Raw genomic sequence first — 27,355 nt, forward strand, 5'->3', positions numbered from 1 at the left:
TTCCGGCCAAGATATTTGAAACTCTCATGAATCGTCAGCTCTCTGAATACAACTCCTTGACGACACCCAATTTGGGTTTAGGCAGGGACACGGTACAGAAACCACATTGATAAAAGCATCTGACGAGATCAGGGCAATTCTTGATCAAGGAGGGGGGGGCGGCCCTTATACTTTTAGACCTATCCGCCGCCTTTGACACGGTCGATAATTCCACCCTGATCGACCGTGTCTCAACCTTGGGGATTAACCACTTAGCTAGGGACCTTCTTGCCTCCTTCCCGGCTAACCACACCCAGTCTGTGAAACTGGGCGCTTTTTACTCGCCCTTTTTCACTCTTCCGTGCGGGGTGCCTCAGGGATCATCGCTGAGTCCGGCACTATTGAATATATACGTGTCGGACTTGGGGAGGGTCATCAAAGCACATGGGCTGAGTTTAACCACCTATGCGGACGATACCCAGTTGGTGTTGGCCGTACATAAGGATGGGGCAGCGGTTGCCTCTAGATTCCAGGAGGGTATGCTGGCCATAAGCTCCAGGATGTCGAGTAACTACTTAAAATTAAACTCTGATAAAACCGAGGTCATGACCTTTGGCAACCTCTCCCCTGGATGGTCTTCCACCTGGTGGCCAAGCAAAATTGCCCCCCCCCCAGAACCTGTTACCAAGGTCAGAAACCTCTGGGTCATGTTCGATGACAAACTGCTATTCCATCATCACGTGAACACAGTGGTCTCTTCCTCCTTTCATATGTTAAGGAAAATCAAGAAGCTACTCCCATACCTACCTGCATCTGCAGGAAAAACCCTTAAAAATACCCTCATTTTCTCCAAATTAGATTATTGCAATGCCCTTTTTCTTAATGCGCAAGAACAGGTCTTAAATAAACTTCAATCCATCCAAAATGCGGCAGCCAGAGTCCTACTCGCCATCCCCAAATATAACTCCATCACTGCGGCCATACGGCAACTTCATTGGCTGCGTGTTAGAAGTCGGATTAAATTCAAAGCACTCTGTATTGCCTACAAAGCCATTCACAACTCAGGACCTCGGTTCCTGAGGAATGCTTTTTTGATTTATACCCCCAACAGATCCCTCCGCTCATCTTCTACCTGTCTCTTACCAGTCCCACGCACCAGAACCTCTTCCTGGGGAGACAAACCTTTCCTAGTGGCTACTCCTAGGTTCTGGAACACCCTTCCTCTGTCCATCAAATCTAGTCCCACCCTCACTATTTTCCGAAAGCATCTGAAAACTTGGCTTTTTAATCAATGACTTCCCTTCAGCGTTTATCTGTCCGATTAACAATCCCATGCGCCGAGACACCTCAGGGTATTTGCGCGCAATACAAATCACCTAAACATAAACATAAACATTTATTCACTGAAAAAAACCAAAGGTTACGTGACCGTTGCTTGTTATGTTGTGGTATGTTAATTTGTAGAGCATAGCTAAACACCTGTCAGGGTATCCAGGAGCTGAGTAGGGAAGGGCTGTGGGGGAGGAGGCCTGTTTTGACTGGAAGAGCCATGTTTTGAGGTTCTTTCGGAAGTCCATGTGGGAGGGTTAGTTTCTGAGGTGTTTCAGGGGCTCGTTCCAGGTCTTGGTTATGAAGTATGAGAAGGAGGGACCTCCACTTCTAGTCTTCTTTATACAAGGGAGGTGTGCTCCTCCCTGGGACACGGATCGAAAGTGTGGTGGGTTGGTAGAAGTTGAGGCGGTGGTTGAGGTAAGCTGCACCGGTATTGTGGAGAGCTTTAAAAGCGTGGGTGAGTAGCTTGAACTTACATCTTTCCTGGCCTGGGAGCCAGTGAAGATTGTGGAGAGATGTGGTTATTTCTCAGGACATTCAGGATGAGTCTAGCAGCGGCATTCTGAGCGGTTTGGAGTCGGCTTAGGACTTGGGCTGGGATTCCGATGTTGTAGGCGTTTCCATAATCAAGTCTACTTATGAGAGCCTAGGTGACCGTTCTTCTGGTGTTCAGTGGAATCCACTTGAAAATCTTCTGTAGCATTTGCAGGATGTGGAAGCATGATGAGGAGATTGGTGTCCAGGATTATTCCAAGGTTCTTTGCATGCAGGTGTGGGTGGGGATAGCAAGTTACAAGGGCCATCAAGAGACGGCCTAGGGGAGTAGTAGTTACCGAAGATTAGGACCTCGATTTTGTCTATTTTGAGCTCGAAGGAGTTGTTTTTCATCCATCCAGTGACGTTGCTCATGCAGTTGGTGAAGTTTGCATTGGCGGTGATTTTTGAGTTGGTCAGGGAGAGGATGAGCTGTGTGTCGTCAGCGTAGGATAATACGTTGAAACCATGGGCTCTGATGATATACGCGAGGGGCGTCATGTAGCTGTTTAAGGGTGCTAGACTAAGCGAAGATTATTGAGAAACTCCACAGATGAGTTATTTGAGTTCTGAGGTGTAGGGGGGAAATCTAACTCATTGAGTATTGTCCATTAGGAAAGAGGATGTCCACTTGAGGGCTGGTCCACAGATACCCAAGTGCTGAAGATTTCTGATAAGTAACTTGTGGAAGATCATATCAAAAGCTGTGGAGAGGTCGAGGAGGGTGAGTGCTGCCATTTCTCCTCAGTGGAGGATGCTTCTGAAGTCATCAGTGATCACAATGAGGTCTGTCTCTGTGCTGTTGTTGGTACAAACGCCTGATTGAAAGCTGTCTAGGAGTTGATGTAGTTCTAGATGGTCTGCTATTTGGGTATTGATGGCTTTCTCCATGACTTTAGCTGGAAAAGGCAGGAGCGAGATCGGTCTGTAGCTGTTGAGGGTCTTGGGGTCTGCTGTTGTTTTCTTAAATAGGAAGTTGACTACTGCATTTTTACAGCAAGACAGGAAGGTGGCGGTGGTTATGGAGGTATTGATGATAACAGTGAGTGCAGGAGAGATGATGGTTCTTCCCAGGTTGTAGTTTGAAGTGGGAACATTGGTCTGAGGGGACTCCTGAGGTGATGGTATTCATCAGGGCGGTGGTTTCTTCATTCGAGAGGGGCTTCTAGTTGCTGTTTGGTTCCGGCTGGTTGGGGGATTCCATATTGGTGTGCTGTGGGTTGAATGTGTTGTAGATTGTTGCAAAGTGCTTCAGATGGGATGATGTTGTTGTTGGGAGCTGCAGGATTGGGGAATTCCTAAATCATGATGAAGATTTCTTGACCGTTGTTGGAACTGGCTTCGAGTCTGAGATTTAGGGCGTTTTTCTTTGCATCTCTTAGTTGTTGGTCGTAGAGGTTGAGGGCAGCTTTGTATATGGATCTTGCGGCTGTGTTTTTGTAAAGTCTCTATTTTCTCTCAAATTGTTTGCAGTGGTGCTTAGACTCTGTTGAGCCCATTGATGTACCACCTGGGTTGTTTGTTGTTTTTTAGGTCCTGTTTATGGTGGTAGCACTGCAGTTGGTGAGCCTTTTATTTAGGTGCTTGCTGCCGACATCAAGGTTCCCTGTGTGGTTGGGTGGGCGATCCGGTAGTGTCTTGGTCCAGTTTTCTTCTAATATCTTGCCCCAGTGTCTTGATGATACTCAGGGTTTTTCTGGTGGGGTAGCTTGGTCGGCAGTTATCTTGAAATATACGATGTAGTAGTCAGACAATGTGAGCAAGGTTATGTGGGTTTTGGTGATCCTGTTGTTGGAGGATAAAATAGGCTTGAGGGTGTGGCCTGCTCTGTTGGTTGGCCCAGGTTGGTTCTTGGACAAGCTGGGTGAGGCTGTGGAGGTCGACCGTGGAGTTATAGTTAGGCATTCCAAAAAACCTTTGACATTCAATGAAAAAGCCAAAGGTTGCCCATGTGATAACAGAATTTTTGGAGTTCCAATGCATACATGTTTAATTTGAGGGCTTACTGTTGCAAGAATTAAAACGTCAACAGGTTTAGCATAGTCACAGAATTCGACATATGTTGTAAACCAGTAACAGTATTCAATTCTATCATTATTATTTAATAACTGTTTTTACATAGCACTTTATGCCAAACTTATGGCCTCTAGGAGTTGGAGTTCAAAGTCATGCCCTGTAGGTTACAGCAGATGCCAAGGGTGAGCTTTAACACATCGACCATTAATGCCTGCATATCAAGGTTCATCTTCAATAGCCCTTGCTTCACTAAAAAAACGAAGGTTTTCAAAGTTCCTGTACTTACAGGTTAGTTCTTAGAAAATACAAGGCACAGCACAGGAAAAACAGTTGTCATCACTTTAAATCCCTTTTCAATTGAAGTTATCACCTGGAGAGCAGTAGGATATATTTCACATTATTGGTAAATATCAGCTCATGACTTTAATTCTGTTAAATTGCACAGTATTGTGAGATTTGTGTAGTGCTTTCTAAATTACCCTGATTTACTCGCAGGGACGATTCACAAATGTATTGCTGAATATGGAAATGAGTATTCTTCTACATACTTTTACAAGACCTTGTGAATCGACACGAAACCTACAACTCATTTTAATAAAAACGCAAAGTGGGCACATTGATTTTTATTTGTACTAATTTTATGGACATCCCTTAAATATTCCCATTTTTACATTTTTGCGCAAATTCACAATGGCATGTAGGTATACTTAGAAAACAGAACTACTTTATGGAGTCCAAAATAAATGCCTTTTGTGAATAGGCCCCAAAATATTGGGTAAAAAATGGATTTCATGATTGAAGTAGGGTAAGATGTTTTTGTCATGGTTAAAATGCACATGATCGATGTTTATATATCAAGGGTATGGGCGTCCACAGAAATGTTTCCGGGGGGGGGACATTTTAACTTCATCACTTGCCTTCCAGGGGGGGCAAAATGTTAACTTCATCACTCGCCTTCAAGGCACGTTTAATGCAGACGGCCCATTTTCATTCTTTATGTGATGATCAGCAGCAGAGAGAATGACAATGGGCCTGTCCACAGCCCGGTGCTTGCCGTGAGGTTCCCAACCCATGTGACTTTGTTGTAATGTTGAAATCAGTCTGAAATATTGTTGAACCAGCGCTGTGGTTTCTACTTACAGGTGGCCTGTATGCAGTTTATAAACGCGCTTGTCACCTCTCCAGAAGATCTTGACTTCCGGATACATTTGAGAAATGAATTCCTGCGCTGTGGACTAAAGAAAATGCTACCAGTAAGTACTCGTTTGTCTCAGAAAAGCGAAATGTGGGACATTTAGATAGACCGTGCCTCTTGAGGTTTTACCTTCTGATGGCATGGTCTTCATGTTGAGGATTTTCAGCTTTCCTTGAAAATGCTGCCTTGGAAAGCACATAGTACACCATGTAGTTAGTTCCTCCCACAAGTCCCTGAAAAAGATGTGCGTTATTAGATGCACGTTTTCGAATGTTTATACTTATTACTTCTGCTTATTAACGACTTTCGTACTTGTACACAAAAAGTTGCACGTACTGACACTAAGCAGGACAATGCTGGCTTATCCAGAAATGAGCCCAGCCTCACAATTTACAGGTGCATAACTATTGCTGACTTCCTGGTTTGCACGACTAAGTTTGAGTGACACCTCAGCCAACAAACGTCCTTACTTAAAACATCTTCTGCAGGAGCGGCTCGTATCAGGGAAAAGAGGTGAGGTGGGTCGCGGGTGGAAAGAGAAATGAGAGAGACAAATGTAAACGATATAAAAGAACATACCTGGTGCCCTCCACCATCGTCTCACACTCTTCTGCTTCTCTCCTCTTTATTGCAGTAAGGCACAGGCTCCCAGCCTGCCCTGCGGCCAATCCTGAAGCTGCTCTTATGCATGACTGCAGCTTCAGGATTGGCCTGAGCTCAGATGATGTGCACTCCAGGACAGACTGGGAGCCTGTGTCTGCTCGCTCCAACCCCAGCAATGCCGCTGAGTTTGGAGAGAGCTTCACTGGGCACGTGGGTTTGGCCAGCCTGAGACGGCCTGCAAAACCCACATGCTCAGTGAAGGCAGTGCACCTACCACTCCCCTCCCTGCCTGTCGTCAGTTTGGCCCCGCCCCCAAGACTCAGCACAAGGAAAATAAAACTATAATAAAATGGATTTTAAACCCATTTCATTATCTTTTTATTTTTTATGTTTTGGAGTGTGTTGGGAGGGAGGGGGCGGGAGGGTGGGAGGGGTAACGCTCCTCCTCCATAGCGGAGGAGCCGCCCCTGATTTTCTGTCATGGAAAGACGATGACTAAAGACCACCCTTGTAGATTGACTGAATTGAATGTACCCAATAAAATGCGTCTATGATCACAAGTAATCCTTTGCACCTGCTCTAATGTATCCTCAAAACACAAAATCTGCCGTCCTTCAGACATAATTTCACATATTCTCTCCGCATATCCTTTACCACACTTCTAGAAGAGGCTGAGGTAAATGCTGGCAGCGGAGAATGTCTGTGTGGAAATATACACAGGTTTTGATGATAGTCAGTGAGAAAGAAGCTTAGTTGGAGTCATTGATGGTGGTTCTAGAGCATGGGTACTTACAAACTTTGTGGACCCTGGGAAATGTTTGTGTGTGTGATGTGGCAGAGAGCCGTATTGATACCAGCGGGGTGGTGGTTGGGCCAGGGGGTTGGGTTTGATTGGCGGTAAGGTGGGTGTAGGATAAGCATAGCATATACATCTAGTGGCTGAATAGAAGAATGTGAAACTAGAAAACATAGCATTATTCCCAGCTTCCCCACTTTACCAAATTGTGTGATCCTTGGCAATTGTTTTTTTTTTTCACTTTTCCTCCTTCTTCTTATCAAATTAAAGAGGACCTCGAAATATATGGCTTCAGGATGTGCACTGCACAAAACTTTCTCCTGTGTTTGATTTAATAAACTATCATGTTGTTCATGTATAATAGAAACCCAGGCCAAACAAAGAGTGCACATAACAACTTAAGTTGTTAAAGTTCACTATTGGCATTGTTGTCAGAGTAGAGGGAAGAAATAATTTTCTAATTTCATGTTTCATGTTTGAAACCTATGATTTTTTAATTAATACTTCTGAATGCACTGATAAAATCAGTTGTAGTCACGTACAAAGGTTCTGCATGTTAATTAAATACTCTTTTAGATTTTTGAAGAGACTGTTATATTTTCACCTTTTTGCTGCAAGAAGCGTTTAAAAAAGATGGTGTGTCTAAGGAGGTGCAACTACCGAGTTGCATCCTTTCTTTAACACTAATTATGCTGTAAGTCAATGCTTACCTGTCTATGTAACATCTTTTTATTGTTAGTGCTTGTAATATTGTAAGATGTGCTGGGCGCTAGGACCAGCACGGAAGAGTTGAAAGTGGGAGGAGAATAGGAGTGACGGAACTGGAGGAGTTAAGGGGAGAGTTAGTAAGAGCAGGAAAGTAAAGAGACAGGTTGTAAGAATATAAATCTCCTCACCTCCCAGGCTTGTCAGTGTCGTCTTTCTGCTTACAGCGACACTACATCTGGCGACGAGGTGGTCGTGCCACGTTAAGGGGAGAGTTAGCTAGAGCAGGAAAGTAAGGAGACAGGTTGTAAGAATATAAATCTCCTCACCTCCCAGGCTTGTCAGTGTCGTCTTTCTGCTTACAGCGACACTACATCTGGCGACGAGGTGGTCGTGCCACGTTAAGGGGAGAGTTAGCTAGAGCAGGAAAGTAAGGAGACAGGTTGTAAGAAAATAAATCTACTCACCTCCCAGGCTTGTCGGTGTCGTCTTTCTGCTTACAGCAAAACTATAGTGCTGAATCGAGTAACCCGCAGCCCAGTGCTCCTGCTGACCAGTGGGCCTCATGTAAAGGTCAGGAGGGCCGCTTGCAGGCCCTGGGCCATACTTTGAGTATCAATGTTCAAGAGGAATGAGGCAAACTAGGGAAGGGAGAAAGTGGAAATTCCTGTAGCTTCTGAGAGGGCTTGGAGCAGTGTTGCATGGGTACAAGTCACACCGACGTCTAAACATACACTCATATTCTGATATGGCCACAGCTTGTTGTTGTAATGATTGACATAAGGAGGTTGTAGTAGGGGCAGCAGTTAAGTGCACATTGAGGTATAGAAACCACCATTTCATCTAAGAGGATAATTTAGACCCATACAGACATTCGTGTGCACAAAAGTCCTCCAATCCGATTTGCCGCTGGTTTTACATTAGTGCCCGCAGGAGATGAGCGCACGTTTTAGCCTGGCAAAATCATATTGTGCATGTTACTAATTGCTTGTGCAAAGCTATCAATAAATAATGCAAGTAAGCACTAAAACACAATTACCAAGTGTGCACTTTTATCCTCAGGCATTTGCACACCAGTGGAAATCATCAGGTTCAGTGGTGCATCTATTTTTTAAAATATCCACGAAAATGTGCACAGGTAGAAGAAATCGTTTGTAAATGCATTTAGGTATCCTCGCACTGCTTTTATTGTGGGAGAAATGTCTCCGCAGCAGGCTGGGATCTTTTGGTGGTATTTGCGGAGGAGAAGGAACCTTTCAGGTGTGATTACCTATTATTGTTAAATTAGGGAGAATGTCTTGGAAAATAAACAAACAAAACGAAAGAATTTACCACTGGACCTCCTGATTATCGTAGTACACGTACTAGTTTAATTACAATTCACTGAGCAGTGCTTACTATGACTGCTTTAGCCCACTGTGTTGGACACTGCTTTCCTACAGAAAAAAATCCCATTTTACCAATACTCTAATTTGTCTAGTCTGAGCGTGAAATATATTAATTAGCCTATATTAGCACGTGCAATGCAGATTGTTTTTTAACACTTTGGTAAAATGTGGGTTCAATTATTTTCTACATGCGTGTCATAAATGAAATCAGCTTGTCTGTTGTAACTTACCCAGTGTCCTTTTCCTTTAATTTTAGGCTTTTGGCCTGTTAGTCGTCACAAGCTCTCTACAGAGGTGCTTTGTGAAAGCCCAATCTCACCCCGACAGTTAGAAAGTAGGCATTTTGAGGGAGCAATAAAGTTTACAGAAAACACAACAGAATTTAATGTTTTCTAGACTTGTATCTCATTGCATTGTGTGGTATCCTGCTCTCTTCTCTGTCTAGTCCTTTCTCTGTGTTCTACACTCTGCTGCTCAGCCAGTGTAAGCGATGTCACAGAATGTTCCCTGTGTATATGTTTGAGTGGAATTGTCAGTTGCTGTATGTGGGGTGAGCAGCAGGGATGCTGCTCCTAGTGGGGCTGATTCTCCTTATACTACTGCGGACACTACTATAACCATATTATGCTCTAATGTTCCTGCCTTGATTGAATCAAAGAATAAATCTATTTTCCGGATTCAACTTCATCACAGCGTACCTTTATTCTTGCATTCCACACATTGTCACTTTAACATCGACATACATTTGGATCTTTGCATTTGCATGTTCACTGATACATACACCATTACAGTTAGATAAACAGCTGCCATCTATATTGTATTTTATTTGTACATTGACGTGTATTCATAGAGGTTTAGAGACAGGCATCTGTTTAAGGTTATGGTAATCAATAGTGTCATGGTCAGTCTTGGTGTAAAGTTTGCGGAATGGGTTTCTGTAAGATTTAGGATTACTTTTAGGTTTCTGTTATGGAGTTGGATGAGGGTCAATATTAGATTTTAAGGTAAACTATAGGGCTCAGTGGTAGACATTGTTTAGAGAACTGAGATGGGTTTAGTTTGAGATTAGGGTAAAAATTGGGGTTTGTTTTATGATTAAACTTACTGTTAAATTTAGGATTAGTTAAATGAGCGTGAGGTTGGGTGCTGCCTAAGAGTTTGGGTATTGATTAGGGTTATATGTGGTGTTGAAGGTGTGACATGGTAAATTAATTGCCATTGTAATCATTTGACTATAAATTATAATAACTATGTAAAGGTTCATCAGGATGTATTGAAATCGGCTTACATTTATCAAAACGTTGTGCTGCCACGGGGGGGACATGGCTAGCATCCACGCAAGATGGTGTCTCCTTTCTGAGTTCAGCCGAGCCTGCCGCTTTGCTGCACGATTCCCCGGTCCTGATCACCTCCCAAAGGTCCTGCTGTGAGGACTAACACCTCAATATGGAGGGGGTTCTCTGGGCTCCTGGACCCTGAGAACTGTGTTCCCCGTTAAGCCTTTTGAAACCAGCGCACCTGCAAAGGTGGTGGCTTCGGCTACTTAAACAGCGTCCCAAGCGCAGCAAGCATGAGGCATGCCCACACCCTGCCTTGCAAGTCATTTTTTTAAAAATAGTTTTTAGTGAAGACTTATGAAACACATAATGCTTTTATGTAAACATTGCATCTTTGACCTCCATTTGCATCTGTCATTATTCAGCTCCTTACACAGCCTTGGAACCCACAACCCAGAGGTCGGGCGGCGTTGATCAGGGAAATGTCATAAGCAGTAGTGCAAGATACAGTTGCATCCATCTCATAAGGAGTTCCCATGTCCGCTTTTAGTTTTTCTCCCTTATCCCCCTCTACATCCCGCAAACTATCCCCAACCCCCCCCCTAGATTCCACCACCTATGCATTAGAGCTCGTTCAGTCTACACCTATGGGTGTTATCAGGAGCTAATAGTTGTCTAGGTATGTGATGTGCCTGGTGTGTCTTGGGGAGTGTCCCCGTTCGGGTCCTGTGGCCCCTCATCATCTTGCAATGTACTATCTCGCAAGGCCTGCACCAATGTTTCCCATGCAGCCGCTGCAGCCATCGCCCTGTCGTCTGGTCTCCGGCGTGCCATTTGGTATCGTTGTGTGCTTTCGGCAGCCGCCCATTTCAAGAACTCATTAGCCCATCTCCCGTGTGTGGGACCCGTTCTCGCCTTCCAAAGCCTCGTGATTTCCCTTTTGGCTACGAGAAGGCCCATATCAATAAATTTGCTTGTAACTCTATTTTTGGGAGCGTGTGGGAACCAATGCAGTATACTGACAGCCATATCAAAGTGTAGGCTTCTCTCTGTCACCTCGTTCAGCGAGTCTCCAAACGCCCGCCAGTAATCCCTCAAGTCAGGGCAGGACCAAAACATATGTTCCATTTCCGCACCCTCTGTGGCACATCTGGGGCAAGCTGCTTCGGCCGCTCCGAAATATTTCCTAATTTTACCGGGTGTTAGGTAGGCCCTATGGAGGACGTAGAAGTGTATTTGTTGGAAGCGTGCGTTTTCTCGGCAAGTTTTCTCGTAACATTCTAGAATACAGGCATGTTACTGCCTTGTAAGTTCCCGCCGCCATCATGGTATACTGACAGGCCATGGTTGTTGTGGGTTCCGAGAGTCCCTCTCTCCAATGTGCCTGCATGGCTCTGGTCACCGCAGCATGCAGTAAAAAACCTCCCCGCGGAAGATCAAACCGCTCTTGCAACGTTTGATATGGTATTAACGCTCCATCGTAGTATAAGTCTCCAAGGACTTGAAGCCCTGCATCTTCCCAGATCTGTAACTGCGACCAATCTCCTCCATGGGGGAGCGCCGTCACCATTCCGAGAGGGATCTCAGGTGCGTATGGATGTCGTACTCCTGCACGACGTTTGGAGCGGTTCCAGCAGATCCTAAACGTTTGCTCCTCAAGAATTAAATCGCTCAGGGTTAGCTTCTGCTGCAAGGTAATATAAGCAAGGACATGTCTTGGAGTGTCCCCATCTCTCTCATGCTCTGGGCCACGGAATACCCTCGCCACCTCTTGCGTGAAGAGCTGCAGTTGGGCCGCGAGGTAGTAGAGTTCGAAGTCTGGGACCGCTAGACCCCCCTCGTCTTTTGGGCGGATGAGCGTTTTGAGCGCAACTCTACACCTGCCCGAGCCCCATAGAAACGAGGTCAGTTGCGATTTTAAGCGTCGAAATACGGGGGTGGGTATCCACACAGGTAGCGTGCAGAAATAATAGAGAAGGCGCTGCAGAGCAATCATTTTCAGCAGAGAGATTCGGCTGGTTACTGAAAGTGGGAGGGTGGCCCAAAAGGCCATGCTTCCTTTTAGTGCTCGCATATAGCTGCCTATATTGCCGTCCAGCATATCCGCCGCTGTGTGGTACACGTAGACCCCTAGGTATTTCAGGCATGTGGGCTCCCAAGTTAGCAAGGGGCGGTGGACGGGTCGCATCTCTCCCTGCCACACAGGGAATAAACATGTCTTTGACCAGTTGACTTTCAAACCCGAGAGCTCCCCTAAACGTAAGAGAAGCCTCTCTGCTCCCTCCAACGCTTCTTCCGCATCCTCAAGGAACAATAATAGGTCGTCTGCGTATAAGGAGATAAATTGTCGTTCTCCTCTACTGACTATACCCTTATAATGCTTCCCCGTTTGAACTTCAGCTGCGAGAGGTTCAATCGCCAGGGCGAATAACAGGGGGGATAAGGAGCAACCTTGCCCCGTCCCGCGCTCCACTGGGTATTGGTGCGAAACGAGGGATCCCACCCTCACCCTAGCCACCGCCGATGTGTACAATACTCTTGTCCATTGGATATAACCTTCCCCCAGGCCAAAGCGTTCCATGACTCTGTATAAATATTTCCATTCTAAGCTATCAAACGCTTTCTCGATATCAATGGACAAAACCATGGGTGCCTGCACCCCTGGGTGTGCGTCATCCAGCAATCGTATAAGCCTTCTGATATTCATAGTTGTGTTGCGTGTAGGAATAAATCCGGACTGGTCTTTGTGGACCAAGCCGGGCATGTGTTGCAATAATCTGGCTGCTAATATACTGCTTAAGATTTTGTATCCGTGGTAAGCATAGAGAGTGGCCTATAGGAAGCCGGGCTGCAGCTCTCCCTTCCCGGCTTCAGCAGGGGGATCACTAGGGCCTCTCGCATGGATTGGGGCAAGCGGCCAGCGGTCCTGGCCTCGTTATATACCGTTTGGAGTCGCGGAGCCAGCAGGTCCAAATATGTACTATAAAATTCTATGGGCAAACCATCAACGCCCGGTGTTTTGTTGCGAGCCATCCGTTTTATGGCCCCCCTAATCTCGCTCAGTTCTATGTCTGTGCCCAGGTAGTCTGCCTGTTCTTGGTCTAGCAGTGGCAGGTGTGACCCCTCGAGGAAAGTGTCAATGTCCCTCTCCTGTCCCTCTAGTGCACTCTTGTAAAGCGTTTCATAATAGCCTTGAAAACTGTGGAGAATTTCCTTCTGAGTATAGATCGCATGTCCCCCTTCCCCCTCCAGAGCCAGGATCGGGGAGCTTCTCTTAGCAGGGTTAGCCAACCACGCCAACAGCGTCCCAGCTTTCCCCTTCAGAATGTGCCCTCAGTGTGTAAGTCTTGTAATCAAATCTACGGAGATGCTCCACTTCAATCGCTACTGCTTCTCTAGCGGTGCTAACCTCCTCCTGAATCTCAGGGTGACCCGGACGCGCCCTTTCTGCCTCTCGCAGTTTGCTCTCTGCTTTATCTAGATCTTCTAGTAGCACCTTCCGTACCCCTGCGTGCTTACTGATACATTGGCCCCTGATAACTATCTTGAAGGCGTTCCATTCCATCGCTCTGGTTGCTGTAGTACCATCATTCTCGGCAAAATACTGCGTTATTCCTGTCTCTAGTGCCGCGTGAAACACTGGGTCGTCCAACGTCTCAGGACGCAGCTTCCATGTTGGAACACGTGAGAGCTCGATCATCCAGTCCAGCGTAATCAGCCTGGGATTATGATCCGAGATTGTCCTAGCGAGATATTCAGTTCACGCGACCGTCGTCATTACCGACGGTGAGCACAACACCGCATCAAGTCAAACATGCAAGTCATGCAGGCTAGAGAAGTATGAATAATCTTTTTCAGTTGGGTGTTGCGTTCGCCAAGCATCTATTAGTCCCCGTCTCCCCTGCCAGTCTAGTCTACCCTTTGTGAGTCGGTGTACTGGAGAGTCTGTAAGCCGTGGGTGAGATCTATCTAATGTAACATCTGTCACTGAGTTAAAGTCCCCTCCTATTAGAACAGGGCCTGCTAGATAGTGCGCCAGCGCTCCAGAGAGTCACGTCAAAAAAGACAGCTGGTCAGTGTTTGGTGCATACACACTACATAGGTTTATAACCCTGCCTTTTAATTTACCCTCTACCGCTACATACCTGCCCTCCGGGTCAATTATGTGCCTAGTCAGCTGGAAAGGAGTACCCGCCCTGATCCAAATCAGTACTCCCCTAGCAAATGCGGAGTATGTGGTGTTAAACAGTTGCCCCCTCCATCTGCGCTGTAGCGCTATTCCTTCCTGTTTCGTCAGATGCGTTTCTTGGAGTAATGCAATATGGATCCCCCTGCGGTTTAAATAAGCGTGAACTTTGTGTCTCCTTGCCATTGTGTGTAGCCCCCTCACATTCCAGGTTATACATATCAATGTACCCTTATCAGCCATTGTCCCACAGCAACTGATGCAGTGTATAATAGGACCATGCCCCTGCGCAAGTGGTGGTGTCCCTACAACATGTTTCCGGGTTTACTCGTATTCCACCCAAAACAAGAACAAAAACAAGTGGTCTCCAGTGGGGAACGTCCCCAACTACCCTCTCCCCCCTACCCCCCAGAACAGGACCCAATATTACTCTATTAGCTCCCATCCAAACTCAGTGAAAACTCAACTTCCCACCTATACCACAGTCGTCACTGTGGTAGCCTTAAGGGCCAATAGGGTGCGGCTCTAGTCCGGGAGGCGGCTACACCAGCCCCACTCCCCCGCCTCCACGATCCCCCCCGAAATATCTGCGGTGAACCATCATGTTTAGCAGTATATATTTGTATTATTTAGCAAAGGCCCTCCCCAGTTACCAGAAGTGTCCTCCTCCTTCAGTTCTCATGTCAGGCCTCCAAGATTTCCTTCGATGTCTGTGGCTTCACTATCGGGCCCTTGTTGCTGTTGACTTCCGACTGGTCCGTTTCTGAGCCCGTGATGTGGCCTTCCGATTCTGTGCCCCGTTGCGACGGGGTTGCAACAGTTCCCGACAGGTCCACTACCGCTTGCAGCGCCGCTCTCCTTTCCTCGTCCGTTTGAGACACCAAAGGCTTTCGAGATCCTTGTCGTCGCCTTCGGATTCTCTGTGATTTTCGGATTTGCGGCAGGTTCCGTGCCTCTTCCATCCTGTGTTTTGCTCCATCCATGCCCGCCTTGTACAATTCCCACCATGCCCTGGCATCCGACGACGTGAGGAAAAAGTGTGTCTTGCCGTCTAGCACCAACCTTAGCTTGGCTGGTAAGAGCAGGGAGTATTGTATGCCTTCAGTTCTAAGTTCGCGTTTAATGGACAGGAAGGAGGCACGCAGCCTCTGTGTCTCATAAGTGTAGTCAGGGAACAGCGTCACTTTGCTATTGGCTACTTGAAATGGCCCTGCGTCGCGGGCCCTCTGGGGCAGCAAGTCCCTGTCCTTGTAGTGTAGCAACTTGATTAATATCGGCCGGGCGGCTGGCCCTGTTTGGGAGGCCCAGCTGGGACACGGTGCGCCCGGTCAAGCGTAAAAAAGGGTGTTAGGCCTTCTGGTGCTACTTCCGACTTAAACCAATTGTCCAGATAGCCAACCATGTCTCCCCCTTCCGATTTCTCAGGCAGGCCTACTAGGCGGACGTTGTTGCACCTATTTCTGTTTTCGGCGTCCCCTGCCCTTCTCTCCAACAATTGTATTCGGTCTAGTGCGCCCGCCAGCTTCACCTCCATCGATTTGTGAGCAGGGCCAGCTCCTGCAGGGTGTCTTCTGTGCTCTTGACTCTGTCTTTGAGTTTGGAATGGTCCGCAAGCAGGAGCCCCAGCCCTGTCGCTACTTGCGCAATATCCTACTGTAAGGCGTCTTTCGTTGCCTCAATGGCCTCTAGAATTCGGTCTTGTATTTGTTGCAGGTCCACAGGCCCCGGGACAGCACTCTCCAGTGTTTCCGAGGATGCGGCCCCATCCCCCTTCCCCTTGTTCCTCACCATTGTCGTTCAAACACATGCCGGGCCGTTCCACACCCCAGCACGTTGGAGGAGTCCTCAACCACAAGCGGCGTGGGGGTGCACTGCAAAGGCCCTCGCAGGTCCTGTGGTTCTTTATCCGTGGGTACTGCTGCCGCCGCCGCGCCAAAAGCTCGTTGGCGTGGAGGGTCTGCTAGACCAACTGTCCCTGCGTGCACGTGGCGTTCGAGCGTCCCTTTCCCCAGCTCATAGTTCTCCACTCAGCTATATCTGAGGCCCACGTGGCGCTTCGCGACAGGACGGTTCCAGGCCCGGGCAGGCGTCTAGCGCTGGCAAACTCTCCGAGTGGGTCCTGTGCGGTGCTAAAGAGTACCCCAGGTGTAATTGCTCCTCATCTCGGCACCACTCATCTGCCACATATGGTCTTTAGCACACCTCAGCCCGTGTTTTGTGATCATCTGCAGGGCATGGGCTTGCAAGGCCTCACCGCTGTTATCTCCACAGGCCCGCACAAACAGTTTACACCAGCCCGTTGCTGTCCCTCGTCTCCTGCATTGTGGCGTCTCCAGACCACTATTCCTCCCTGTGCAATTTCACAAGAGCGACGCGGGACCAATTAGTCCTCTCTTCTCCGCTGCTCATTGACCCTCGGCCGCTTTGCGCTCCAGCCCGCAGTATATCCCAACTCTCGCACCACCGCTCCCCCAGTGCGCTGCGCTGGCGAGTCCCCGCAGGGGTGTAGTATGGCTATTCCGCCATCTTCTTCCGGGAGACTCCCAGGCAGCACTCCCCAGCAAAGCAGCGCTAGCCTCAGGCGCGGCAGGCTCCACTCAGATCACTGTGCCTCCTGCACCACTCCGCCTCGCTGGGGCCGACAGTCCGCCTCCTCCCGGGTCCTCGCTGAGCCGGCCTGAGCGCAATCTCTCGACCTCGTGGGCACACTCACCGTCCAGGTCAGGCCGCCCTTACCTCCTGTGTGCAGTCGGCAGTCTGTGTATTCCGCTGTTTGAAGGGCTCATAGCCGCTCCCCGGTGCATCGGCCTCCTCGCAGTTCCCCTTTGTCCGCGGTGCAGATCTCAGCTGCCATCTTTAGTATCTCCGGCATTGTCAGACGGCTGCGGGTCCGGGCCCAAAAGCGCGCGTCCCTAAGCACTGGTCCCCTCTGCTCCCACAGCCGGGTGTGCCGCATTCGTCTCCACAACTCTCCCGTGTGGACTCCCTCCTAATGCACCATGCTTCGCCAGTCTTCAGTGCTTACGAGCGCCAGCCTCGGCTGCGTCTGCCATTTTGGGCCGCCTCCGTCCCCGTTCCTAGTCGTCTCCACATTCGGGTCAATGCGACTCTGACAGGGTGACTTTTACAGCCGCCTGGGTGCCACCACCGCTCCTCTTTGTCTCCAACGCGTGGATGATCGTGTCCACGCGGGTTACCGCTATGATTTTCAGAATAAATTGGGGATCAGGCGCGGAGCTCCGGGCTCACGCTGCCATTCCCTCCGGCATCCAAGCCACACCTCCCTGCCTTGCAAGTCATACAGAAGTTTCAGGAACATTGCTGGTCATTGCTAGACGCACCCTCTGTACCCACCCGCTAAGCCCCCCATTCTGCCTCAGGGCTTAAATGTGTGCATGCTTATCTGTTCTTGTGGCCTCAACTGCACTGCCTCGCAGCACGTGCTGATCGGCCCTGGCTGGCTCCTCTCCCCGATCAAGATCAGGGCTTTAATGCTGCCCTTCCATAGCCATGCCAGCTTTATTGCACAACAGTTTGACAAGCATGCTAATGATGCATGCGTTACAACACCTATCAACTGGATAAAGCAATGCACATACATGTTCGCGAGGCAAAGTTGTCCCCTGGCCGGTGGTCAAGAAGAAGTCCTGTTTTTACTACTTTGCTTCTGGAAGGTGCAATGCCACCTATCCTTCACATGCACTTCTACAAATCCTTGATCTCTAAGTGATGTTGGCTGTAATCTAGGATTGCCTGAAATCTACATTAATACATGAGGCTAGTTCATGCCTGTGTCCATGTTTGTGTGATTCTTCCCCGGCCATGCTGACTTTCTAGAGACTAGTTTCTACTAAACTGTGCAGCTCCTTCTGTCCAACTTCTGCCACTAGGTTACAGCACCTTCTCATCAAATCAATAAGTGGGCTCCATCATACTCCGTCCTACGTGGTGCTCAGGCCCTCACTGTGCTTCCCCTGCCTGCCGCACAACTACAGGCTGCGCTATACATCGTAACCTGCCCTTCATTACAGGGGTGACATACTGGTTGTTCTAGTAGCTGCCTCATGCATAGCAATTCTAATTACCTGATCCAGCTACTCATCACTGCTTATCACTGCTCATCATTCTTGGCACTGTAAGACGCTCTACCTACCTTTGCATCTGCCATTATCTGGTTTCCATGTGGCAGCACTGACTGCCGACACATACCAACAGATGTAAATAGGGCACTCTGACTGGCTTTAGGCTTCCAATCATACAACGGCCCACATACACCACTCAAAATAAAGTGTCTACTACTCTGCCCATCTAAGGAGCACCACAGTGATCTGCACGAAGAATGGGTTGAAACTGGGGAGGCTAGCTACAGGGGCAGTGTAACTGTACAATCTCGTCCCCTCTGTTTAACACTCCTTGCCCCAACTGGCCAGACGCAACTGTACTGACTCATCACCCCCCTCTCCTTGCTCACTGGACATTCTGCAAAAATTGTGGATCAAAGAGATCACAAGTTGCTCAAAGACAATAAAACTAAGCCTGGGCAGAAGAGGTTGAAACATGAAGCCCTGATCCCTGACTCCCATCAAAGAGAAGCATAGGAACCAATTCACACTCGAAATGATACTCAAAAAACTAAACAACATCGCAAGTAACTAAATACGAGAGTAACGAACACCGAAAACCGAATAAACATGACGGAGGACCGCCTGACTGCGCATCTAAAAACCTCCTTATGAATGACAACTGCCTCTCTACTTTTAAATGTGAAGTAACTATGTTGGAAGAACCCAATTGGAGGGGGAACCTCAGAACCTTTGGCCTACCTGAAGGATCAGAAGATAAGGCCCCCTCTGTGACTGCGTTCCTCGAAACATGGATTCCGACAACCCTGCGTATTACCTTCAGCAACGGATCTCATCTTATCTCACATGAAAAAAACTGTCAATTTACTGGCAAGGCGCAAAAATCACCATCTCCCAGAACTATGCCAAAGATACAGTTGTCAAAAGGTTGGTATTCTTAGCCCTCATATGTTCGCTACTGGACAGAGCCATCTAACACCCCTTTATTGCCCAGCACAACTTAAGATCAATTACAGTGGCACATGTTCTCTGATCCCAGTGACTTACGAGTGTTCCTAGACAACACTGCAGGACTCATATGGAAGCCTCCATGAGTGGCCGCGCCTCTTCCCCAGTGCTTCTGTCTTTTATGGGATGGGACCCGTGAAGAGGGTTCAAGCCCCAACTGTGGTGGCAAGCGCAATGTTTGTCAGTACTACTGCACTGACCACAGGCAGCGCCTCTTCCCTAGTGTTTCTGTCTTTTGTGGGATGGGCACAGCGAAGAGGGTTCAAGCCCCAACAGTGGTGGCAAGCACAACGTTTTTCTGTACTACTGCACTGACCACAGGCCGCGCCTCTTCCCCCCTCACCCTTTAAAGGAGTTTGTTAGAGAGCGTGTTGCACGGAGTGGCCAGTAGTGAGCAGTGCTGGTACACTCACGTGCTAAAAGGATTAAGTGAAGTTCGGGACAAAGACATTTATCTCGGTGCGCGCTCCGTTTTACATGCGAGAACACTATGTGGTGGAACCAGTGTTGTTTGGGGTTAAAATCATCTTTAAATTGCTAGTTACCGGCTGAGTGTAAGGCGGCAAGGAGAGCATCTTGGGTTGGTATCAGCGGGTAGGCCAGCTTTTCTTCCCCTTGGTTGTTCCACAGTTGATGAGTTTGTGAATCCAAGCAACACTAGGTATTCATAGGGTCTTGGAGACCAGTCTGGGTGCACCTGCCCGGGTGGCTCTGGGAGTGGGGTGGCTGTTCAAGAAAACCGTACGATAGGACAGGAGGAAAGGGATGGGTGTTGCATACATAAAGGGGTAAATCAGTATTTTGCTCCCTGAATGGAAACTACTCACTCGGCATAGTAGGAAGCATATCTATTGGCCGTGTCAGATTAAAAGTTCAACGCTGTGAGTCAGCACCTGGGGACTCTTGTGGTCACAAGGAAAATATATTTCGAAATATGCTCTGTTCATAAGCAAGCAGCCTAAAGATTCGGTTGTAGATGTCAGAGATTTATTTCAAACAGCAGCACAGGGCTGTTGAGCCGTGGCAACTGCATCCCCCCTCCTCGAACTCGATTTGGACAGGCCACTATTTGCATTATTATTGACCTTGAGTACACAAAAAGGAGAGAAGCAAGAAAGGGTAATGGGAATACCGTTGCAAAGGGCAAAAACAGTAATGTACGTGAGTAGGAGAAAAGAGCAGATGGGGGAATGGCCTTGGGGCCGGTTCAAGGCAAAGTGTGGTTGTTTTAGCTCATCACTGGCAGTGCAGGTAGTTAATATGCCTGCCGCAAATGACATGTACCAGGCAGGTTTATAGAGAAACTGGTCAGAAGGTATGTTTGTCGCTTGGACACTGGTGTGGCTTGCAGTCATAGGTTGAAACCTCAGAACAGCGGGATGTTACCTGTCACAGAAGAGCTGCATGCAAATACAAGTATGGTTTGGAGCATTTTGATCTCCCAAGACCATGAGCTTACGCTTGGAACAAGGGTTCAGGTGGTAAGATTCACTTAATAGGTTAGAGAGAACCCCAGCTATGAGGCTACGTTTAATTTGGAGCCAGTGCTTCTTCAGACTGGGCACCCTGAGACCTACTGGTGGCAGTATGGATGTCTGTACCTATGACACCTTGGAGTTGCCTGCCTTATGTAGCATTACCTGGGCACTGATTTAAACGCAGAGGATCAATTTCTCAGTGTAATGTGCTAGTGGTTTAAGGCGCTCCGACACCCTATACTCGTGTTAAGGGGAAAGTGCCAGGGAACTCACCAAGAGGCCAGCACAGCGCACACCACCTACTTCCACTGTCAGCGCGGTCAAATGCAGTGCCCACGCAGCTACCAACCATCACACCGCTACAAAGTCGCATCACCCCAAAGCTGTTAGCAGGGATGGGGCGGCAGCTCATAACCTGATAGTTAATCTCTCAGGACCTGCATGTCTTTATGGGAAATCCAGGTGTAAGTCACACCTAAATCTGGGGTGAGACACAACTATTACCAAAATCATTATAAATCAAACCATGATGGAGTGTAACAGGAGAAGTAATTAGCCGTATGCTGCGTCCAGGTCTCAGCAATATTCATGCAACATCAAAATCAAGACGACTCTGGTGATTGCTGTTCTTCCGGGAGAAAGGGCAGGGTGTTGCCTGGTGGAGGTTTGGATGCAGCACAAGGTAGTGCATAGGGTAATAGTCCTGCTGGAATTATCTTGTACCACGCAGATCACAAAGGGTACTATCGAGAATAAGGCAGTGGGTAACTGCATTTTGTCAGAGATCCAGGCGATCACTAGCTGTTGGAATGCAAATCTTTATACAGTGAGCTATCACCTGTCAGCAAAGGGCAGCACACAAACGGCTAGGTGTAGACTTGAGCGTTATGATTCCCTCTTGGTCCTCCTTATACTGAGGTTGCAATAGGGTTCCAACTGAGGTTGTACTCACTTTAAACATTCCGGGCCTTCTTAAAGAGAAGTTTGCATGGGTAGAGGGCGGCTACTGCTGGTGGGTAAATGTAAATGTGGGATTACTTGTAAAGCGCACTGCCGCCCTACTCAGGGCATCCTGGCGCTGTATACTGCTGTGGAACCCTTCCTGGTTTTCCCTGTGAGATGCCCCCTACTGGGCACCCCCAAGGTGGAACCAGGCATCCCACCGCCACTGGGGCCGTTGTGGAAATTAAGCAAGCTATTGCCCAGAGTTGCAGAGTAGGACCCATGATTAGAGTAGGCACCAATGCGAGAATTGTCGAGTCCGCGGACATTGAGCCCGATACCCTGCCGCGTCGGGAATTGAACCCTGGTCCAGGGCCAGACCTCTGCATCCGGGTCTGCCGCCTCTAACCAGTGAGCCACACTTCTCCACGGTGCAGAGCAAAGTTAGCACATGTTCAAAAGTGTCACAGCAAAGGACGATTGGTTTCAGTCAGAATGCATGCCAGGCCAAAGTGGCCAATGTATCACGTATTGGGCTAGGGAGAAGTGAAAAATGTTGGCAGACTCATGACGGATAGAGCAGTCATGACAGGATGACAGGTGGGGGATAGAGCCCTGTACAGTGGGTCAGCTGGCTAAGGGCGAGTCAGGACGGGATAGTATTGTGAAGGGTTGCAGGTTGCAATCAGAACACATCAATTTGCAGAAGCGCGTGATTGAAAAAGGGTCAATGGATGACGGGCACTTTGGGGGGTGGGGGCAGGTGTGTAGAACAGCATTTACCCAAGCGCCTAGTAAGGTAACCAGGTAGTTTATTTATTTATTTTTTTATTTTATTTATCTAAACTTGTATTGCGCACAGCTACCCTCAATGGGTTTCCCGGCGCCAGGGACAGACAAGAGAAGAAAGCAAGCAAAAAGCCCAAACAGAACAAACAGTGCAGAAGGATCAATTAAACAAAAGAGTCTTTAATTTTTTCCGAAATGAGAGGAGATCAGTCTCGGCTTTCAGAGCCGGCGGAAGAGCATTCCACATCCTTGGACCAAGATAGGAAAACGAGCGGCCGCCCATTTTTGCCAATTTAATTCTAGGGACCAAGAGATTGCCACTGGTGGAGGATCTTAAAGTACGACCAGGCTCATAGACTTGAACCAGGTTCTGCAGGTATTTAGGAGCAGAGCCCTGCTGAATTTTAAAAAGAAGACATAAGGTTTTAAATTGTACGCGGTTCGGGACCTTAAGCCAATGAAGGTCACACAGAGCCTTGGCTGCAGAAGATCTCCGGGGTACATTACACAATAAACGAGCTGATGAGTTTTGCACCACCTGGAGTTTGTTTATTGTGGCCTTATCGGCCCCAAGATAAAGCACATTCCCATAGTCGATGCGGGAGATCACAAGAGCCTGGACGACAGTTCTTCGAGTAGAGCAAGGTAACATCCATAAGATCTTCTGCAACCATCTTAAGATGGAGAAACAGATTGCAGCGACCTTTGTTACCTGCTGTCTCATTGAGAGCTTATCGTCAATAAGAAAGCCGAGGTTGCGGGCTACGGGGGTTGGATTCGGCAGAGGACCCATGTTGCAGGGCCAATGTCGAGGGCCCCACAGATCTTTATTTTTGCCCAAAATAACAACCTCGGTCTTATCACCGTTGAGCTTGAGCAGATGGTCGTGCATCCAGGCAGCAACGCGTGATAGACCAGACTTCAGAGCAGAGACCTCGTGGCCCTCACTGCTAGAGAGAGAGAACACTATCTGCGTGTCGTCAGCATACGAATAGATTGTTAGGCCGGCGTCCTCCACGATGGTGGCAAGGGGTCTGATGTAGATATTAAACAGCAGAGGGCTGAGAATCGACCCCTGGGGGACGCCGTATGCTGATGAGTAGACAGCAGATTCAGCTTCTGTCGAAAATACCTGAAAGGTGCGTCCGCTTAAAAAGGAGGCAATCCAGGCCAGCGCAGATCCAGCAACACCAAGGGAGCGGAGAGAATCAAGAAGGATGGAATGAGACACGGTATCGAACGCTGCACTCAAATCCAAAAGGAGGAGTGCAAAGGTCTCCCCGCGATCGATACCGTGCCGAAGCCTCTCCGTCACCCCAAGGAGTGCGGATTCAGTGGAATAATGTGCGCGAAACCCGGATTGGGACGGATGGAGATATCCCATATTTTCGACAAACGAATTAAGCTGGGTGTTCACATGTCGTTCTAAAATTTTAGAACATGCAGGCAGCAGGGATATGGGCCTAAAATTTGCTAGGTTCGTGATGTCAGCGCCGGTCTTCTTCAACAAGGGAACGACCATGGCATGTTTCCACTCCTGTGCCATCGTAGACTTTATAAGAGAGGTATTCAAAAGTCTCATTAGGACCCTCCGTGGCTCGAGGTCCAACAGTTTTAAAATTTTCATGGGGACAGGGTCCCGAGGGGAGCCTGACCTGATACTATTTAGGCACGATAAAAAGGTAGTGTCATCAAACAAAGACCAGTCGTTGATGATAGTTGAAGGGAGAGGAAGACTCCCAGAAGTAACCACCAGTGAGGACTCAGCAGATGGGGGGAGGTAGACAAAAATTCATAAATACGCTCCACCTTAGAAATAAAGAAATCAGCAATGGCATCACACTGTGGTTTGTCCAAAGCCGGAGGAGAAGGTACCGTGTCTGCTCCTGTTAGCTTCTTTATCATTGTAAAAAGAGTCCGCGGACAATTCTGGGCTTGAGTGATCGTAGATGCCGTAAAAGTGGCCTTGGCCAGTTTACAGTTAACATGGTATCTCTTTAGTGCCTCTTTATAAGCTGCCTTTCTGGGGATTGAATAGAAACGCCTCCATTTTCTTTCTAATGCCTTGCACTTGGCTCGTTGTGATTTTAGCTCCTCTGAGAACCAAGGTGCGGGAGGATAAAGAGATCTCTGATTCTTAGATATGGGAGGGAGAAGTGCAGTTACAGCATCCCTTAGCCACTGGGACACTGCAGCATTAGATTCTAATCCAGATTTTTCCAAAGTCGGGATAGATTCAGAAAGGTGTTGATTGAATGCCACCATATTAAGCTTGTCCCACCGATAAGAAAGCTTGCTCTTACCAGCACAAGGCTTAGCATTAGATGAACAAAGAGGTAACACAAAATGTACCACAAAATGGTCAGTCCATTCTAGTGGGCGGGCCCTTTGGGAGCAGTCATAGGGTAAGTTAGAAATGATTGGGTCTAACAGGTGACCTGCTGAATGGGTAGCCCCAGAGTTTCGAAGTGAAAGATTGAAAACTTCGAGATCTGACAGTAACGACTGACTGAGGGTACCTTCAGCGTCCTCAAGATGGATGTTGAGGTCACCAAGAATGGTGAAATTAGCCGATTTAAGTAATATAGGGGATATAATATCGGCCAAAGACGATATCCAAGGGCCAGCATTGCCCGGAGGGCGATATATTAGAAGACCAGTAAGCGTTAGTTGAGGGCCAATCGTTAATTTGAATAGAGCGGCCTCACATCCAGGGAGAGAAAACGACTCCAACTTACATTGGTAGATGGATTTAAAAATAATAGCGATCCCCCCACCCTTCCCGGAAGCCCTGTCCTGACGTACCATCACATAGCCGTTAGGAACGGCTAAAGCAATGTCAGGTCCAGAGCTTTCGTGAAGCCAGGTCTCAGTTAAAAACAAAGCGTCTGGTGACTCTTCGTTTATGAAATCAAACAAATTTAATTTGTTTTTGGGGAGCGATCTGCAGTTAATACTCCAAAATTGGAGAGGAAGGGAAGGCTGAAGAATCTTAGTGGCCTTCCATTTACCCCGGTGATGTGCCTTAGCAGTTTGCGTCTTAGAAAGCGACATTTTACCGGTAGAGAAGCCACAACCTGCACAAGTAAAATAATGGATAGGTAGAGTACAAATAGTACAAGAGACGGGAGTACGGGGTCGCAAGGATATTAAAATAGATGCGGAGTATGTCAGACGATTGGGAACAAGATCATGATTTAACCGACCTGAGTTGGAAAGCAAAATGTCGATGGGCAGCCGGTCCTGCAGACCGTCCTCAGCGCGGACGGGCGCAGACGGGCTGGACTCTGGCGTGACTCCGGCAGTGATCCGGCATTCCTGCTGCGCGTGGATTTACCTGGTCTCTACCTCTGAGTGCAGGTCATGACTGGCTTCAAGAGCCAGTGACTTCATAATGTGTGTGTGGAACTTGGCCCGGGGTGCCCTAGCAAGCACAAGGTTAGAGATAATAACGAGAGTCATTTGGAAAGGAGCCTGGGGTTAAAGCGGTCATAGAAAGACTAGGGAGAAACTGGAGCATTGGCATATCCAGGTTGGGCAGGATACAAAGTGGCGTTCCATGAGGCATGGCCCCATTAACCGCAAAACATTGGGATACCAAGAATCAAACTGGAATCATTCATTGGAAGTAGGTATGGGCCTGTCCATCCTCAATATTGGGGCTCTCAAGTGTTTTGAATTCAGCCAGGGAGCATCAGGAGGTGGGCAGGTTGGGCAAGTTGGGGAGCTGCCTGAGGTCGGTGAACCACAGGCAACGTGACAGGGCCAGCACAAAAGGACAGCAAAAGGTGTGCAATAGCCAATGGTGGAGCCGCTCAAACACGAGCCCTTGGGATGCCTTACGGGAGGAACAGGGAGCAAGCTATGGGTCATCAGAGGGCGGTCAGGGCACTTGCAGCCAGGGTCAGGCACGAGGGCCACCCACACCACTTGGCCGCAGGGTGTAGCCAGGATGCCGTAGCAAAAAGTACTAGACCCTGGCTGAAAAGGGGCATTTGCTCAGGACGCTAAGTGCTACAGGACATGCGCTACAGGCAATTTGGGGCAATGATGAAATGATGCATGTGTTTACTTGGTCTGTATGTTTTTAGTTAATATGTGAATCAAGTGAAGCTGCAGCCGTTTTGCACCATCAAGCATGTTTCATCTGTTAATTGTTAATGCAAAGAAGGTGGGGTGCATTATCGGCTGGGAAGCTCAAGGGCACTCGCTCATCTGGGAGGGGTTAGCATGGGGCCCGGGAAGGCGCAGCTGGACCAGTAAAGGGCCCGCGACAAACCCCAACCGAGGTGTAGAAACGAGAGTGGGCAGCAGCTGAGCCCGGGAAGATGCCGGGCACTGTTTGGTCAGCGGCGTTTGAAGCGACCAATCTGCAGGACCCCCCTGGGGGCGCCCCAAGGATAAAAGGGTATGGGGTACCCTCTAAAGTCATGTGCCTTTGCCGTTGACCCACCCACCAACACCAATAACGCGGACGTTGCGACCGTGGACTACGGACTGGCTCAGGCAAGGCAGGGATAGCGCTAAGGAGCAGCAGAAGGCCAATGGCAATAGCCAATGGTAGAGTTGCTCAAGCACGTGCCTTTGCGATGCCTTATGGAGGGGCACTGGGAGTGAGGTGGGACAGCACAAAAGGACAGCAGAAAGAGCGCAATAGCCAATGGTGGAGCCGCTCAAACACGTGCCCTTGGGATTCCTTACGGAGGGGCACAGGGAGCTGGCTATGGTCATCAGCATCAGAGGGCGGTCACGGCACTTGCAGCCCGGGTCAGGCATGAGGGCCACCCACACCACTTAGCAGCAAGGTGTAGCCTGAAAGCTGTAGAAAAAGTACTAGACCCTGACTGGAATGGGGGCATTGGCTCAGGACGCTGACACAAGGTGCTGTAATGGACTAAGTACTACAGGACATGCGCTACAGGCAATTTGGGGCAATGATGAATTGATGCATGTGTTAACTTGGTCTGTATTTTAAGTTAATATGTGAATCAAGTGAAGCTGCGGCCGTTTTCCACCATCAAGCGTGTTTCATCCGTTAATGCAAA

At 48.3% G+C, this 27,355-nt stretch overlaps 1 protein-coding gene across 2 annotated transcripts in view; it reads left to right on the top strand.

Annotated features, from left to right (window-relative positions):
- The window catches only part of DIAPH2 (diaphanous related formin 2), a 4,230,744-nt gene that overhangs the window by 1,258,976 nt on the left and 2,944,413 nt on the right, over positions 1-27,355 (top strand). For both annotated transcript variants that reach the window (XM_078688424.1, XM_078688425.1), the window contains one exon: positions 5,004-5,114. In XM_078688424.1, coding sequence (XP_078544550.1) covers positions 5,004-5,114 — 111 coding nt within the window. The remainder of the gene's footprint in view (positions 1-5,003; positions 5,115-27,355) is intronic.

Source organism: Lissotriton helveticus, chromosome 4_1 (genome assembly GCF_964261635.1).
Source record: "Lissotriton helveticus chromosome 4_1, aLisHel1.1, whole genome shotgun sequence".
In the NCBI taxonomy this organism is placed as follows: Eukaryota; Metazoa; Chordata; class Amphibia; order Caudata; family Salamandridae; genus Lissotriton; species Lissotriton helveticus.